This window comes from Dermacentor andersoni, chromosome 2, assembly GCF_023375885.2.
Source record: "Dermacentor andersoni chromosome 2, qqDerAnde1_hic_scaffold, whole genome shotgun sequence".
Classification (NCBI taxonomy): Eukaryota; Metazoa; Arthropoda; class Arachnida; order Ixodida; family Ixodidae; genus Dermacentor; species Dermacentor andersoni.
In genome coordinates this window covers 119,041,469-119,058,031 of record NC_092815.1, presented here as the reverse complement: position 1 = coordinate 119,058,031, position 16,563 = coordinate 119,041,469, and the positions used below count along the sequence as shown (strand labels likewise).

The following is a 16,563-nucleotide window of genomic DNA, read 5'->3' as shown; positions in this document are numbered from 1 at the left end:
TTTACTGTCACCGCACCAACTGGAGTTTCTTTTTTTTTTTCTCTTATGTTAATCGAATAAGCTTTCTTTCTTCGTCTTCTCTTACAGTACACGTGTCAAATTTACGTTTGACATGGTCATACTGTTTATCAGAAACCTATTTTCTAATTTATACAGGTTGGTGGGGGGGGGGGGTGCACGTAGAAAAGAAAGACCGCTTTTTTTATATATATATACCGCCATTAGAAGACTGAGAACTAGAATGTCCTTCAATACATTACATTTTTTTTTTCTTTTTACTTTCATTTTGCGCTCCTCGTAATACATTCTCGCGTGGCGGAAGTACGCCAAGAATGCGCGTAAGCAATCGTTTTTTACGACAGATAAATTATTTTAGGCAACGATTGTGCACGCAAGAAAGAACGACGACGAACCCATGCGAATGATGCCCATAGGCTTGGACAAAGTACAAACATATAATTGAAGGTAGATTCACGCTTGAGAACGCGCCACTAATAATTGAGAGAAGTGCTGCCACCCGCCGCACGTTAACGATGAGATTGTCTTGTCACAGAGAGTGTCGCGCGCGTACTTGACAGATGCGGTCGCCTCCACCGCTTCTCTTTATACAACCTGCCCACGATTCTCACGACAACTTGTCGCCGGAAACCATTTTACCGCACGACCTGTCGTCGGTACCGTGCCGGCTTAATTACTTCGAAAACTGTCATGACATGCCCGAGTAAATCCGACTTATGCTCAAAGCCGCCGACACCGTCTCTTTCCTGCGCGGATGCGTCATTTCTTGAGCTGACCCGTTACTTCATAATCTGGAAACCCCGGGATCCAGAGAGCACGCATACGACGAGGGCTTTCTTGCTACTTTCGCGGTCAAGCAAATAAGTATGACGTCTAGTCAAGCACATCATACAGTGCGTGACGCGAGCAAGCCACAACTATTGTTCTTGGCCTAATTGGCATTTGATAGCATACGCGTGCGCTGAAAAAGCGAACAAAAAGTACACAAAAGAAAACATATAGTAGGAAGTTAAACGCCTGTTCCGCAGTTGCCTTTGTGTTCGTATTCGGTGGTAAGCGTGTTCTTTAGTATTCGGAGCGTTCATATATGGACTGACTAACGAAATCCTCACAGAATTCGACACCCAGAGGTTCCACCCCTCATAAAGCCTGACCCCTCGATTTCGAGGTCGACATTTTGAATACCGGGGCCTTGTTCTGTTATGAAGTACGTGTAGTATTACTGGAGCATCGGCTATATCACTAAAACCCGTGCCGCAGATTCTAACAAGTGTACCCATGATGCTGAAGAAGGAACTAATTAAGAAAGTAGACACGCAAATTCATACATACGAAAGAAATAATGAATGAATGAATGCAAACAAACGAAATGTCAAATAGACACGAACAAGTGGGGAAGGAGTGGTATAGCTGAAGATGTTCATTAGCGTTTAAAACGGGGCGGCGACAAACAATCACCTAGCCTGTTTGAGCTAAGCAAGTTTTACATCAATCGCCGTCAAGCATTTTGCCTATCTCTTCTTGATGCTTTACTTTCTTCGGTAAAACATCTATTTCTACCTATATCGTACAGTTACATATGCCCGTAACGATTCCGGTTCTATCAATATCTCCCATGTTTATTTTTGGATTTTTTTTTTCGCCGATACTCTACACGCCTCTTATGTGTCTCTTATGCGTCTCTTATGACTTGCTTGTCGGCGGCGTGTGGCAGCAATGAAGCTCCCCCTTTTTTTTTTTTTATCATGATCGCATAAAAATAGATAAACACGTCCACTTGAAACCATCACATCGTCATTCCCGTAGAAAGTGTCATGATAAACATATCAGGCAATACGTCACACGCTGCAACACGTTCAAATTTTCATTTTTTCCTGCTACCATTGAAATACGGAACGCTTTGCCCCGGGAAATTATTGGCATGGATAGCGTAGAGGAATTTGGGGAGAGGGTAGAAGAATACCTTCTTATGCTATAAGATATTGATGCGTTATCTTGGTTATATTATGTCTACTTAAGTTTTATGCTTACTTATGAGGCTTGCGATTTGTTTGTTATCGGTTGTATAGGATGTTGTATCGATTGCTGTTGTATCGGTTATGATTACTGATGCATAGTTGATACATTGTACTCCTGCGTGTACCGACCCGTCCACTCCCTGTAATAGCCTGTATAAGGCTGACAGTATTTTTCAAATAAATAAATAAAATAAATTATGTCGACTGTTGAGAACTTGATGTTTCCATCGCTTTGAATCCCAGCGCTTATGGAAGGTAGATGTTGCTTGCGGGTTTTAATTTCTGGACAAATATGTCGCACTCTTCTCTAACGCGACCTTTACAAACCATGCACCATCCAGCATGTCACAATACACTTCGGACACTGTTAACATCACTGTGCAACCTGTAGTGCCTCGATTTCTAGCGAGTCCTCGCAGAACGCGGCCCACATGCTTGCAACATAGCCCCGGCCACTGGCCCTGGCGTCCAGTGTCCAGCCAGCGATCGATTTGCACTAGCAACTTCGATGCGAAAGTGGGAAGCAAGGACTTCTCATTTGTGGCCAATTCGTGGATGCCGGTCGTTGAAAACTTTTTTTTGTTGTTGTTGTTAATGAAAACACAACACATTTCTGCGCAGCAATCCAGGCACGCAAACGCAGAGACGCTCTCTCATTTTGTTTATTTTTATGCACTTTCTTGCTTCGGGGTCTTTACACGCACATTAGCAGCTTTTACAGCGCAGTATATTAATTTCTCTCTCTCCGCCACTTTCTTGTCTGACACAGTTCTACTCGTGCGGTGCTCTTTATTCTAACTGGTTGTCACGCTGCAAATCTTACCGTAAAGCGATGCATATATGTGTGCAAAACGCGAGCCATGCCCACTTGGAGATGTGCCCCGGGTGTCGCAACGCCACTTTTTTTTTTTTTTTTTTTCACGCGTTCGCAAATGCCATGCAGCAGGGTGCGCCTCTAACTGCAAAGCGGTTGCCAGAAAACGAAGGAAAATGGCGATGCGTGCGTATCACGAAGCTGTGCTTTTCCTCGGGAAAGTAGAGCAACAAGGCTAAGTGCTGGGCGATTTGGTAGATAGCATGATCAACTGAGACGAAAACCAGCGAAAATGACGCATATACAAAAGATACATTAAGGAGTGCAAAGGGTGGATGCTCCTTTTATATATATATATATGCATATATATATATATAATGAACGAGAAGAAAGGGGTTTGACCGAGGGGCCCGATTTTTATTAATGATGTCATGAGAAGCCAACAAACAAAGACACCAAGGACAACATAGGGGAAACAACATGTACTTACTAATTGAATTAAATAAATGATAAATTAATGGCAGTGAAAGTAGATGAAAAAACAACTTGCCTTGGCAAGTTGTTTGTTGGCAAGTTGGCAAGTTGTTGCTTATCTATATAGTATCTTAACCCGTCTGTCGCGCTGGTTTTCGTCTTAATCAATCCTCTGAAAAGCAGTGCAGAGTTTTTTGAGACACTTCCTGAAGAAATATTGAAGAATATCAATCTGCGATAGCGATGGTAAATTCTAGCTTATCAAAGCAATGCTGCCAACATATACAGTATCCACAAATCCCTCAAATGGTATCTCAGAAATCCCTAGATTTGCGGCTTTGCTTATTCTCCGTGTTTGCTCGGCAGAAATAAGTACCTTGCTCACACTGAGAACATTTGACCACTGTACGAGTTAATTGTCTCTGAATTCAATCTATGACAGTGACAGAGCAATGCGCAGTTAAAGAAGTGTGAACACCGCTGAATTGCGAACTGTAGCCATATATGTATGCACTGAACCAAAAAAACGCGCCTCTCATACAGTCATCTCCTTCCCCAACATCTCCTAGACAAGTGTATGGGAGGAGTTGCCTTCTCACACTTTGGAAGCAACGTTCGCAGGACTCCTGCGGCATCGCGCGCACTCCTCTACCGCGACCGCGGTGGCGACACCGCGGTGGGCGACACACGCGCACGCGGTCAGGTGACTTCGTCATATGCTTCGTGACGTCAGACGAGACGAAGAAAAATAAACATGGCTGCCGCGCAGAAGCGGGTGCTGCAACTGCTCGCTTGGTCGAGGGAATTTCTGCGTATTGGATTCGAGGGGCAGCTTAACGTTGCTGGCACAGGCGACAGAGAGCATGACTGTGTTCTTGAGCGCGTGCTGGGACCTTTTGAGGCACATCTGATCTCAATCCAAAGCCTGCTCATCTGGGAGAGACCGTACGTGAGCGCTACTGCCTTTGTCGCAGTCAACTGTCTGTTTTGGTGAGTAGTGCGTCCTTGGTACAACCGCTGTATTTGCGCGACGTTCCTGAGTGACTTCGCTGCATATGTGGTGTTTGGCTGATACAACTTACGCGTGCTGAAATTGACATATTTATTATGTGGACGCCGTAGACACATTGGCAACAGTAGCGTTGCTGCGCTCACGCCTTGCCGTTTTGCCCAAATTTGGTTGAAAACCCAATGAATCAGTTAAAACGTGTTTGCAGTCGTGCTGCTCTTTCTTTTTACCTCATTTGATTGCTTTATTTCGGTTCACCAGTGAGTACGCAACACACAACCAATCCGATTCAATCTCGCGGCATGCTCCTCATAGCAGCATAACAAAGACGCTTGTCTAATGAATGAAAAACTGAATCGCGAGTATCGCGGTGAACGCATAACAGCTGCGTACCGGACCATGTGCCTTGTGGTTGCGCGAAATTGAATATTAGTAACGAAGTAGTAACCTACGTTGTCACTGATAGCCAGAATTGACGGCTATCGATTCAAACCCTTTGTTCAGGTGTTACTTTTGTGACAGTTTTGGCTGACAATGTGACCTTCGTTCGTTTGCGTCGCCCTCGAGCTTCGCGCCGTTGTCTAGAAAAACCTCGAGCTAGCGCGTTGATCGTTTGGTGTTTCCATGTCAATAACTTTTGTTTTTCTGTTTATGAGACCGCTTTCTTCAGCCATTTGCCCCGAAAACATGCCTTTTGGAACTCGCAGCTGCTTTGAACCATGCGATACTGACGCGGAAGTGCGCTTTTTGTTGGCGGCGATACGCTATTTGCTTATGCCCAGAAACCCGAAAGTGTCGTTCCTATCTTATCTGCCCATGAACGCTGACTTAAGATTAACTGGCCTGTTTCACACTGTGAGGCCGTCACGTTGCTTGTGCTCGATGCCACGTTTTCCTTTCTTGCTTTGGGAACAAGGGAGTTGATCGGTATTTTTTTTTCTTGCAGTGCCATTGTTTTGAGATTAAAATAAGGCACTACTTATTAGCCTGTTTTATAAAGGCAAATTAAGATTGCCGAGACAAATTAGAAGTAGGAGCATTCGCTTAAAATTTGTTGCATTATACTAAAGAAGCAGCACAAGGATAATGCACAAGAACATAAAACTGATGCCACAAGTGCTGAACTAACAACTGAGTTTTATTACTTGAGAGCTGCCAATTTACAGGTGCGCAATGGCAGTGTAGGCCTTGGAAAGCAGAAGAATCACACACAGATACAGCGTAGCATCTAGAATGTCATGCCAGAGTTCAAAAAGAACAATCATGAGCAGAAGCTAGGACAGGACTCGTGAGAAATTTCAGGAGCTGAGGCTATTTTATGGGGGTAGAATGCGAACCAATGCCGCGGTAAAGGTGCAGTTCTTGCTGTGCGCCTGTATTTGTAGTCAGCTTGAGCACATTGCACTGCTGAATATCTTTTTGAATTATTTGCCTTGTGACTTTGGCACCTGCTAATGACAGTACCGAAGCTCATTAGATTGAAAGTGACTCCTACTGGTTGCATCATTTTATCCCAAAGCCTTTTACACTCAATTCTGTTTTCGGCCTCTAATATTGACTGCAGTCTGGGTGGAGTTTTGAGTTCTGGTTGAGGTGACTCATGAGATACTGGCATAGCTTTGTCTAAGGCATCATTAGTGGCTCTATCAAGAGCCTCATGTTTTCGTCTTGTTCTTTTCCAGGTTGGTGGTGTCATGCAGCAGAAGATTCTACTCTTTTGTGGCGCTCATAGCAGCTGTAGTTTTTATGTACAAAACTTGGGTGAACAGCATCTGGCCAGAGATCCGTGTGCCACCTCCTGAAGGAGAGGATAATGAACAGTAAGTTTTTGTACATGCTTTCTGTTTTGTAGCCACTTTACTTTTTGTTCATATCTGATCTTTTTTTTTCAGTCTAGAATTATTGCCAAGCCCAAGCACTTTGTTAAAACTGCTGGTTGCTGGGCGCATTTTGGGGCATAGAGAAGCGCGGCCCATCCACTGATGTTTAGGTTTATTTACAGTGCCACCAGTGCTTTTGGAATCTTGCCAACACTCTAGGATTACTGTAGTTGACCTCATGTCTGCAATTTTATCTGCTAAAGCCCACGTGCTCCTACTCCTGCGTTTTGTTGTGGGTGCACTGCAAACCAATAAATTAAATCTGTCAATGTTCGAAGTGCAGTGTGGCTTCCCAGAACCACAATTTGAACAGCTCCACTGTATTGCTTTTGTCCAGATCAATGAGGGCAATCTTAGGTTGACCGCCTAAGGTTTTGCAACTCTGATACTGCCAGCCTGCAAGCTATCAAACAATTCTCACTGTGCTTTTACTGCAGCAGCGAATTTTTGCCGGATCTCCCGCAGACTTCAATTACACAGGAACAACATCACCTGGCATGGCGGCTCCAAGCCTGCCACCTTCATGGGATGTGAATGATGGTGTAGACATTTGCTACCTGTCATCTTAAGTAGGCAGCAAAATTCTGGCTTTGTCTCTGTGGTCTTCTAAGATTGGTCCTCGATATATTAGGACATGGCCTAGCTAAAGGTAACACACAGGGCGTGTCCAAAAAGTAATGCAATTTTATGCGTAGAAAAACTTTTATTCAAGGTATTGTTACAAAATTTAGAATTCTTCAAAGTAGTCTCCTCTGGCATTTGTACATTTTTGCCAGCGACTGCCATGCATTGTATACATCCTGGAAGGCGCCGACAGGAACTTCTTTTAAAAGAGCCTTTGTCACAGCGGTTTGGAAGGTTTCGATGGTCCCAAAACAGACTTCTTTCAGGGCACTCTTGATTCTTGGGAAGAGAGGAAAGTCCGCCGGGGCCATGTCAGAACTAAAGGTGGGCTGGGACAACTTCACCAAGTTGTGCTTGGCCAGGAACTCCCGTACGTGCAGAGAAGTGTGGCTGGGAGTGTCGTCGTGGTACAATTGCCAGGTATCGGCCATATTCTTTCGCTCTCGGAGGACCTTTTTTCACAATCTCAAGCACATCCATGTAGTACGCAGCATTGACTGTCTGCCCTTGGGGTACAAATTCTTTGTGAACCACACTCTTGGTGTTGAAAAAGACAATTAGCATTGTTTTCACTTTCGACTTGCTCATTCTTGTTGCCTTCTTGTGGCGAGGGGACTCCGAGGTGTGCCATTCGGAACTTTGGCGCTTCATCTCTGGATTGTACTCAAATACTCATGTTTCGTACCGGTAATGACACTGTCCAAAAAATAAGGTTCAATTTGCTGGCGTTCCAAAAGTTTGCTTGCAATCACCACTCGGTTGTTCTTGTGTTCGTCCGTCAACAGTTTGGGGACCAGCTTGGCACACACTTTCCGCATGTTCAAATTGTCGCTTATGATGTCATGCACGGTGGTTTTCGGAATATTGAAAGTCTTTGCTATCATCCTCACACTCATTCGAACATAAAAAATCACGAACACGAGACACATTTTCATCACTTTTGCTCGTTGATGTTGATGGCCGTCCAGAGCAGGATTCATCATCCACGTCTTCTCGACCCCCTTTAAACACCTTCAACCACCTTGAAACTTGAGAATATGACAAAGCAGAATTCCCGTAGGCTTGCTCAATCATTTGGTAGGTATCGGCAAGACTTCTATCGAGTTTAGCACAGAACTTGATCGCGTACTGTTGTTCGTGTGTGGATGCCATTGCACATCGTCACAGAGCACTATCAAGAGGTTCATGGAAACAATGATCCTGACACTCCCAAAGCTTGGAGCAGAGTGCACTAGGCAGTGATAACAAGCTAAGAGTGCCCCCACCTAACCCAACCAATCCGATTGTGGTAGGTCCAATAGCAGCTCCGGAAAAAGAATAATTGCATTACTTTCCGGACACACCCTGTAGGTGGCAGCTCACCATGTCACTAGCATGAATTGGCAGGGCTTCAGACAGCACACATCGCTTCGTTCGTGGTAGCTCACGTCTTGAAATTATTAAATTACTCATACACGGAAGACATGAGCATGAGTGCACAAGAACACTTCCTAATAACAGACACAGTAGTGCAAAATAAACATTGAGGACACACATATCCCATGTATTAACTAGCTGAAGCTTCAGCACTCTTGCAAAATACTTAAAAATTCAGGTATTGAACCCATGAATGACTTGCTCTAGTTCACTCATGTCTAGAGGCAATTGAAACGCTCATTCATATCAGAACGCTACTATACGTCTTTCTCGTCTCCTAAATTCAGCCTTGGTAGCCATTTTACCTACCCTTGGCGATTGATCCTTGATCATTTGTTCAGAGTTCTGTGCTCTGCAGAGAAGCACCTGGTTTAGCAATATTTCATGACAGCGTGCCAAGGATCTGTCATGAGAAAGTGTTGTGTCAACGGCAAAGAGCTTAGCAAACTGAGTTAGGTGACACAGCTGGAGGAAGCATCAGGGGAGGGCCTTAAAAATGAGCAAAGAACGCTGCTACTGAGCTAGTTGCGTAGACTGGGACTGTCGCCAACCACATTCTGCTTGCACATTTCTTGCAATTTCTTTCATTGTTCCTGCAGCATAGCTGGCCTCATCTACTGTGGTTGCCTAGTTTGGTTCCAAAACCAAATACAGTCAACAACTGAATTTTTGAACGCCCAAATTTTCGGACATGCCTGATATTTCGGACGTCTTCGTGGCACAGCCACAAGCCCTATAGAATCAATGTATAAGGACATCTGAAGCTTCGGACGCTCGAACCCCCCGCCGTCCAATTTTCCGGACTTTTTGACGCGACGGAAGGTCCTTTGGCTCCTTGCGCAGCGCCCTTGCAAAGGAAATCGACTTGCAGCTGAAGCATATCACCGCTTTGAACCACAACTAGCCGAATCTAGCCGTCACACACCGATTTGGTCTGGCCATGCTGGCTATGTTCATCGCCGCACTTCTGCCTCCGGCAGAGTTTCTGGAGCGGCGTCATTTGAGGTCTATTCGATTCAGCCAAGTTTCTCTGCACCTTCTGCACCATGTTCACGGTGCACTGCACCTAGACCCTCGATTCCCCAGGGTGCAGCAGTGCACCCTGCACCCCCGTGCTCAATTGAACGGGGTGCAATGCAAGGTGCCGCCCCGGTGCACTGCACCCTTGAACCTTGCAGCGGGTGGGTGCAGCCCGGCACCCCCTGCACTTTTTCGTTTGAGGTGCTGTGCACCTTTTTCTGAATCGAACAAACCTTTGGTTTGTTTGCGCAGGCCACGTTTTGGCTAGCGTGGTGTGTGGTTGTGCTGTTGTGTCAAGTGTGCTCTGCGACGCTAGGCCTAGGTGCTTCGACACTCGTCAGCGAACTCCACTGTTCGCAACTTGAGGATTTCGCTTGCCTTCGATGGTCCCCACTCTGTCTTCGTCGTCCTTGCCGATGGCATCGAAGTGCGAAAAGCAGTACCGTCAGACGACGTGATCAACAACCTCCGCTCTGCTGGGGTTTCCATACCCATGGAAATAACTTTTGAATAGTTTGTTGACGCTGACAACTAGCTCACCTTCTGCGCAGAACTGACTGACGAGGAAATAGTCCGTCAGGTTGTGGGGGATTCAGAAGACTCCGATGTTGAAAATGAGGAGCCAATGCCTGCGCCACCTACAAGCGCCGAGTTGATGCGAGCACTGTTGACTCTTTCATCGGTGTACAGTGCTGACATGAACCTTGCTCAGATCGAGGCGAATATGGTTGCATGCAAACGGAACGCCGTCCAAACAACAATCAACAAGTTCAAGCCACTGCAGCAAAAACGCCGGCTGCCTGATGCTGCACATGTACATAATAAACCGGCAGTCGGCTGCATACAGAGTTTTTGAACGCCCCTTTCTATAGCCACTTCACTGATGCTGTGGCAGGGTTTTGGAAGCCTGTTGCTTTGCCCTTTACCTCTAGATCCGACAAAAAAAAAGGGGGGGGTGCGTTTTTTTGCATGCATTCATTTTTTCGGACTGCCTGAATTTTCGGACGTTTTTACGTTCCCTAGAGGGTCCGAAAAATTGCTCGTTGACTGTAGCACTAAACCTATCAAATCAATCAATCCATCAAAAATTAGCTTTATTTAAACAATTCAAGGAATGTGTACAAAAATATTTGGACCAATAGCCTATGTGGCTAGTAGATTCTCCTCCTCCCTTTTTTTTCCTTTTTATTTTTTGTTTTCTTGTCCCCCCCCCCCCATATAAGACCCTAGAATCTGTTATTCCTCAAACCACGCTTCTATTTTAAGCTGGGAGTATATGTGCGGGTTCTGCTCCCTCTTTCGACTAGTAATCTTTTCATCCACTTTCATTTCCCTTTATATAATTATTTCTACATTTCAATTAAACATTTTCACTTTCTGTGGCTTTGTTGGCAGTTTCATTGTACGGCTGTGACTAACAAAAGAATCAAGCCACCTGGATCACCTCATTCTTCTCGTTCATTGTATAGTGAGGGTCTTGAATTTAACACTTTTGATGTCATGAGGTTGTGTACAAGGGTTTATTGGCCAGTTGCCTGTTCCTGAGCTCACATACTATGTGGGCGCCTGCGGTTAAAAGGATATGTGTTCTTGTACATGAGAGTGCTGGCTAGTACTCCTAGGGCTAATCTTGCACACACAACGGTTGAGGGCAACACAAGGAAAGAAGACAAAGAGAGGGGACAAATGTGGCATTATCATAACCAACTTGCCCAATTCATCTTTTTTTGTACACATGGCTCATCCAAGAAAATGGATGAGGGGATGGCTACTGCTGTAGCTTAATTGGTAAAAGCACCCCAGGTGTAAAGCGGAGGAGGTTGGATCAACTGCAACCTGTGGCAGGTTATCCTTTCATGCATTTTCATTTCCCTTTGCCATGTTTTTTGTTCATTTCATTTAAGCGATAATTTCTCCTACACTTGCTCTGTCTTCATTGTCTGTTTCTGTGTGTGGCTGTGATTAACAAAAAAAAAAGCGAGCCCCATAGATCTCCTTATTCTTTTCGCTCATTTCACTTTTAGTTGCCATTCAGTCTAGCAGTGGCATAATGAAACTCGTGGACCACATTGCATGCATATTTCTGGGCATTTGTTTTCTGTGCCCTCCATGATATGGTTTTTCTGGGGATTTGAACATTCTTTCTTGTTCATATTGTTTAAGTGCAATATACTTATCCAATTTACCCATATGTCAAATGCAATTGCAGTAATCTTGTACATGTGACTTTAGTCTTTTGTCACATTTCTGGCATAAGACTAAGATATACCTGCCAGTGACATGTACTGTCACTGTGCTGGCTTGCTTTACTTGGGTGTGTCCTATGCACCGGCAGATCAAAAAGGGAGGATTGCCGCTCCCTGGACACGTTGCCTCGTATTCAATGACTAAAACTTGTCTTAAAGCCATTGTCTCAAGGTAATGCACAATACCCATACAATTGTCATACGAAAAAAGAAAGAAAAGAACTAATGATAAGTGAATACTATGGTGTTATGCGGCTCTGCTGCTTGCGAACATGCCCATAAGAAAATTCCCAGGCTGCTCTCACTTGTTTCTGGGGGGTTTTGGCAAACAGTTAAAACAGTCATTGCATCACAGAATGACTGAAAGGCACGAAAGTAAGTGCAGATTTGTAGATTGCTTGGGCAGCGCAACAGAAGTTGGGACAGAGATGCACGACATGTGCTGACAAGAGAAATGGCCTGTCCTTCTTATGTTTTTCGTTTTAGCTGTGTTTCACTGCCCAAGTGAGCTGTGAGTAATTGCTTCACTTCTTCCCTCTTGAAAGCTGGCCACTTTTCAAAAGAAAAGCAATACCAGCCCAGTGCTCTTCCTTTCTTTGTGTTAGTGGCCTCCTCTGTGTCGAGGCAATGAAGAGCTGTATCGGGTCCTGTTTTTTTTTATGCTTACTCTAAGAACAGGGTGGCAGTGAAGGTCAGTCATAGTGGATGCAAAATTAGATGTGTACATGCAAACGGCAAAAGCGTCACGTGATGCTAGATAAAGGGTTGCTTCTAGTTTTAACGTCTTGCTGGCATGTCAGGTATACGTTTGCACAGTGTCCGTTGAAAATTGTGCCTGTTATGCCAATTTTCTGGTTGAAATAAGTTGCAAGATGTACGAGTTTTTTATGTTGTCCACAGACCAAGCACTGTGACAAAAAGAAGTGCAAGTGGTCCAGCTGCAGTGCTTCTGTGCAATGACAGCTGTTTAGCTTGCATTGAATTCATCTTGCTTTAGAATGCTCGCACCACGTTTAGAACTGGCAATTGCTACTGTTGCGGTAACTGCTCTTTTGCAAAATTTGCTCCTCATTGATGGTTATTCTTTCTGAGTTCTGAAAAAGGAAAAGTTATAACCAGTTCGCCATATTTTGCTGCTTTGCATCAGTCTTACGTGTGCCAACTGCTTAGGCTGTTAAAAGGCCCCTTCAAAAATTTTGTTTTACGTTGGAAGCTGTAAAGGACTGCCCAAGGAGTGTTCTCTTGCACAAATTTCTAAAGATGTTTGGTAAATAACACCATATGAAATGTTGTGAGAAATGGTGCAAGGAGGTGGTCTACTACCCCCCAGCATCTGCCGAGACCCCCTCATTGGCTTGCCTGGAATCTACAAGCAATGTCACTCCCTAATATTCTCCCTAATTGGAGCTGAGGGCCCATGCGACACTTATCCCTTTCAGGCGTTGTGTGCACAATTGTGCGTGCTACAATATTGATAAAACCAAAAGCACTAATGAAAATATTCATGCATAAAATGTTCATGCCCTTGCTGCAAGTTTAAATAGTATCTGTAGATTGTTTTAATAAAGGGAATTGAAAAGTTGAAGGCTGCATGTTTGCTCTCTATGTTGGAATGTCGTCAGACAAAGGTTTCATTTTCACTGTCTCTCACTTTTATTGTGATAGCAATTATATGGAGACTCCAGGCGCATTTCTGCCATTGGCATCACCGTGAGGTTCCGTATAAAGTCCAAAAGCAATAATATCGACGCCGGGCGCCGTATGTTACATGTGTATGACGGTGAGCCACCGATCGCAGCTCAATCTCGCGCATGCAACGGATGAAAGTAGGGAGGAATCGCGCTGCCTTCTATCGTACACAAGGCTTTAGGGGGAGGCTAGGGAAGAGGAGGGAGGCTCCAGGCAGCCCGGCCAGACCGCTGTATCTTGGAAGCCATCTGTGACAGGTACAGAGTCCGCGCTGTGTTCTGTTTTTATGGCTTAGTTTGCGTTAATGCGAGCGGCAGCACGAAGATCAATTCGCTCGCTGCTGCTGCTATGTTTCCTCACTGCAGCATTTTCACGAGTTTCTGCAGTCGTTGAGTGAGATATGCTCATGTTTGCTTGTGTGCGCGTGATACCATGCTTCTTAATTTAGATAGTATGCCTATGTTTACAAGTTTATATAACATATATATATATATATTTGCCACGCCTTGCTTTATGACATGCGGTATATGCGGCTTATATTGCCACATCATTCTATTACTAAAGTTGCTTATACCGTGTCTTACATTCTTGACAAAGTTATTCCTCGGAATTTTGAGAATGACAACCCACAAACAAATATCATGAAACAAAACACCGACAGCACATGGCTTTTATGTTAAAACTTCTCAGATTTCAACATTAAAAGTGCAAAACAATAACGGAAACCTGAAGATTGTGTAATTTTTTTTGGTGCGAATGTGCACTACCCCTGGAATCAGCCCATTTAAGAGGCCACGTTTATACCAGATAGCCCGCCTTCATGAATAGCGTTTGCTGCCAACATTTCCCAGTAAACATTACGGTTACATAAGCTGCAGTTGCCAGGAAGCGTGAGAGGCAGTTGGGGGGGGGGGGGGGGGATCTTTGAATGCTATCGCGTTCCACTCTTAGAGGGGAAGCTTAAGTGCCCACCAAGTTTTTTTACATTGTGCATATTTTTCATGTGGTCGAATGGATGCGTCCCTAGTGTATTAGTGTCAAATAGTAGACATTCCCATATCTTTTGCATGGAGACCAGATTCTGTAAACTTTACAAAACTAGCTGAAGGATTGAAAATTCTTTACCAGTGCTGCAGCTGTATGCTTTCTATAATTCTGACGATGCAGCAAAATGAAAGCTTCATATTCTTCCTCTTTTCTTATTTCCCCTTTTTACCTTTCACCCTGCTTGGCACATATTTAATGGTGGTTTTTTGCATTCTGGATTTTATGGGAATCTTCGAGTTGTTCATGTTACTGCTGGCCATTTGTGTGGTGCAGTCACAATGTGTAACATGGAGGCATGAGCTGTAATGTCGCTGCTGGCGATGATATCTTTGCTGTAGACTGGTGCTTCTGAAGAAGGCACAGGCTTTCATTTGAATTTTCAACTGTTTTCGTGGCACACATCAGTGTGATACTTTGCAGGCAGGATTATCACCACATGTGATCAACACACTGTGCTGTTTCTTGGTTTTTTGTTTGAGTGCCCAGATATAGTGTCAATTGGGAAGAGGCCATGCTGTAAGCAGACCTTGCTTCTGCTGTTGTGTTTCAGCAGGATTCACTTCGTACAAAATATGCATCTGGTAGCATATTGTGATTAATTTTCCTACTGTCTGGAACTTTGGTTGTTGTTTGATAGCCAATTTCTATATGCACCATTCATCTACATACTAGCAATACTTTGCAGGTGGACCCCTGTACATCCGCAAGTCTTCAGTGTGCCTGAACTGAGCCGATACATCACTGACTGGTCAGAGAGCGTCAGAAAGTGGGTTGCAAATGTGATTCTTCTCCGAAAGACCAACCCAGGATTGGTGCGTTGTATTCTCTTTATATTTACAATAATAGATGGTGTTGGGGGTGAGGTCTTGAAGGATTGCTGATTGTGGTTTTGTGGACCTGTTGCGTTTAAAAGCTGTAACACTCTTGAACACTTTAGATCTCTATTGAACTTAACTGTTTAACGGAATAGTATTTTGTAGAAGCTATAGAGACATTCCTGTACTGTATTTAAAAACAAAATGCTTTCAAAAGGTCCGTTCCATGATTTGTAAAGTCTGTAATTAGTGCTATGTGTAGTACATTTAGGTAGGAAGTATACCGTATCTACTTATATAATGATAGCACTTTTTCTGTAAAAAAAAATTGGCGCAAATTCAGTGGTGCTATCATTACGCTGATTAAATTTCCAGCGAAAAGAAGAAAAAATTTCTTTTCGTCCTGCATTTGCTGTGGGATGACAACAGGTCAACAAACAGGTGGCTGCTGCTGTAACAGTGAGGGACACCAAAGCAAAAATGGTGGCCGGCGGAGCAAGCTGAACGCACTGAATGCGACTTTTTTTTTTCTTTCCTTGTGTACATTACGCGCATTGAAACAGTTTCTTCCATATCACTTATGAATAATATCGTTAATGTTGGCAAAGCTGTGGCAATAACATAGCCATGTCCACTCTGAGGTGAAAGAAACAGATGGGCGTGCTTAGCTGCCAGTGACATAGAAACACATGGTGGGTATGCTGTGGAAACTGCGGCATTTTTCTTCCCTACTATCCTAATACGGCACATTTCCGCTAAGGGTGGGCGAATATGTTAGCTGCGTTACAAGCATCGGCATATGAATAGGGTACACGTTAACGTATCAGTGTAAATGTGGCTACTATCGTTGCCGCTTGCATTTTGTTGCGTGCCCACGAGTGCAGACGAGAAGAATCGAAAGGCGCCTTTTTTGTTGTTGTTGTTGACCACAACCATTATAATGCCTACAAATAATAAAGCCAAGGCAAGTTTGGTTGTACCTTTTATTTTTCATGGAACTTTGGACAGTGATGAAAGGAATAAAATGGGACATCTGCTTAAGAACGTTTGGTGCGTGCAGACCACTTGGTATGTCTTGAAGAGTCGTTCACGTAGCATTCGACAGCATTCGACAGATGGTAAGCACAATCACCATTAGCTAGACTTGGCACACGACATATCGCTGTGGCAAGTTCGGGGTGCGATCATTACACGAGAAAGAAAGAAAAAATCTAATTTTGACCACAAAACTGAGGGAGGCAATCATTACGTGCGTGTGATCATTATGCAAGTAAATACAGTATTTACTGCCACTCTGTATATGACATTGCTTAGTTAAATTTATTATTCAAATGTCAGGTGCATGGTGAGAAAAATGTTATCAGTTGCCATGTGTACTTGTTTCTTTCCCGGTGACCATATTTCATTGGCTAACAAATATTCAGAGTTATCGCCCAGAATAAGACACACCTTTCTGTATTGAAAACTTCTTAAATATTATCGCTGGTTCTATC

At 44.0% G+C, this 16,563-nt stretch overlaps 1 protein-coding gene and 1 long non-coding RNA gene across 5 annotated transcripts in view; one reads left to right on the top strand and one right to left on the bottom strand.

Moving 5' to 3' along the window:
* The first annotated feature begins 4,062 nt into the window (after positions 1 to 4,062).
* LOC126541311 (reticulophagy regulator 3) overlaps positions 4,063 to 16,563 on the top strand; it is a 42,122-nt gene continuing 29,621 nt past the window's right edge. For all 4 annotated transcript variants that reach the window (XM_050188043.3, XM_050188041.3, XM_050188040.3 and 1 more), the window contains exons 1-3: positions 4,063 to 4,314; positions 6,016 to 6,153; positions 14,941 to 15,067. In XM_050188043.3, coding sequence (XP_050044000.2) covers positions 4,079 to 4,314; positions 6,016 to 6,153; positions 14,941 to 15,067 — 501 coding nt within the window. In that variant the 5' untranslated portion in view covers positions 4,063 to 4,078. The remainder of the gene's footprint in view (positions 4,315 to 6,015; positions 6,154 to 14,940; positions 15,068 to 16,563) is intronic.
* LOC140216145 (uncharacterized) lies at positions 6,015 to 8,653 on the bottom strand. The gene is made up of 2 exons (XR_011892821.1): positions 8,559 to 8,653; positions 6,015 to 6,131 (listed from the first exon to the last, which is right to left on the bottom strand). It is a non-coding gene; the product is annotated as an uncharacterized lncRNA (long non-coding RNA).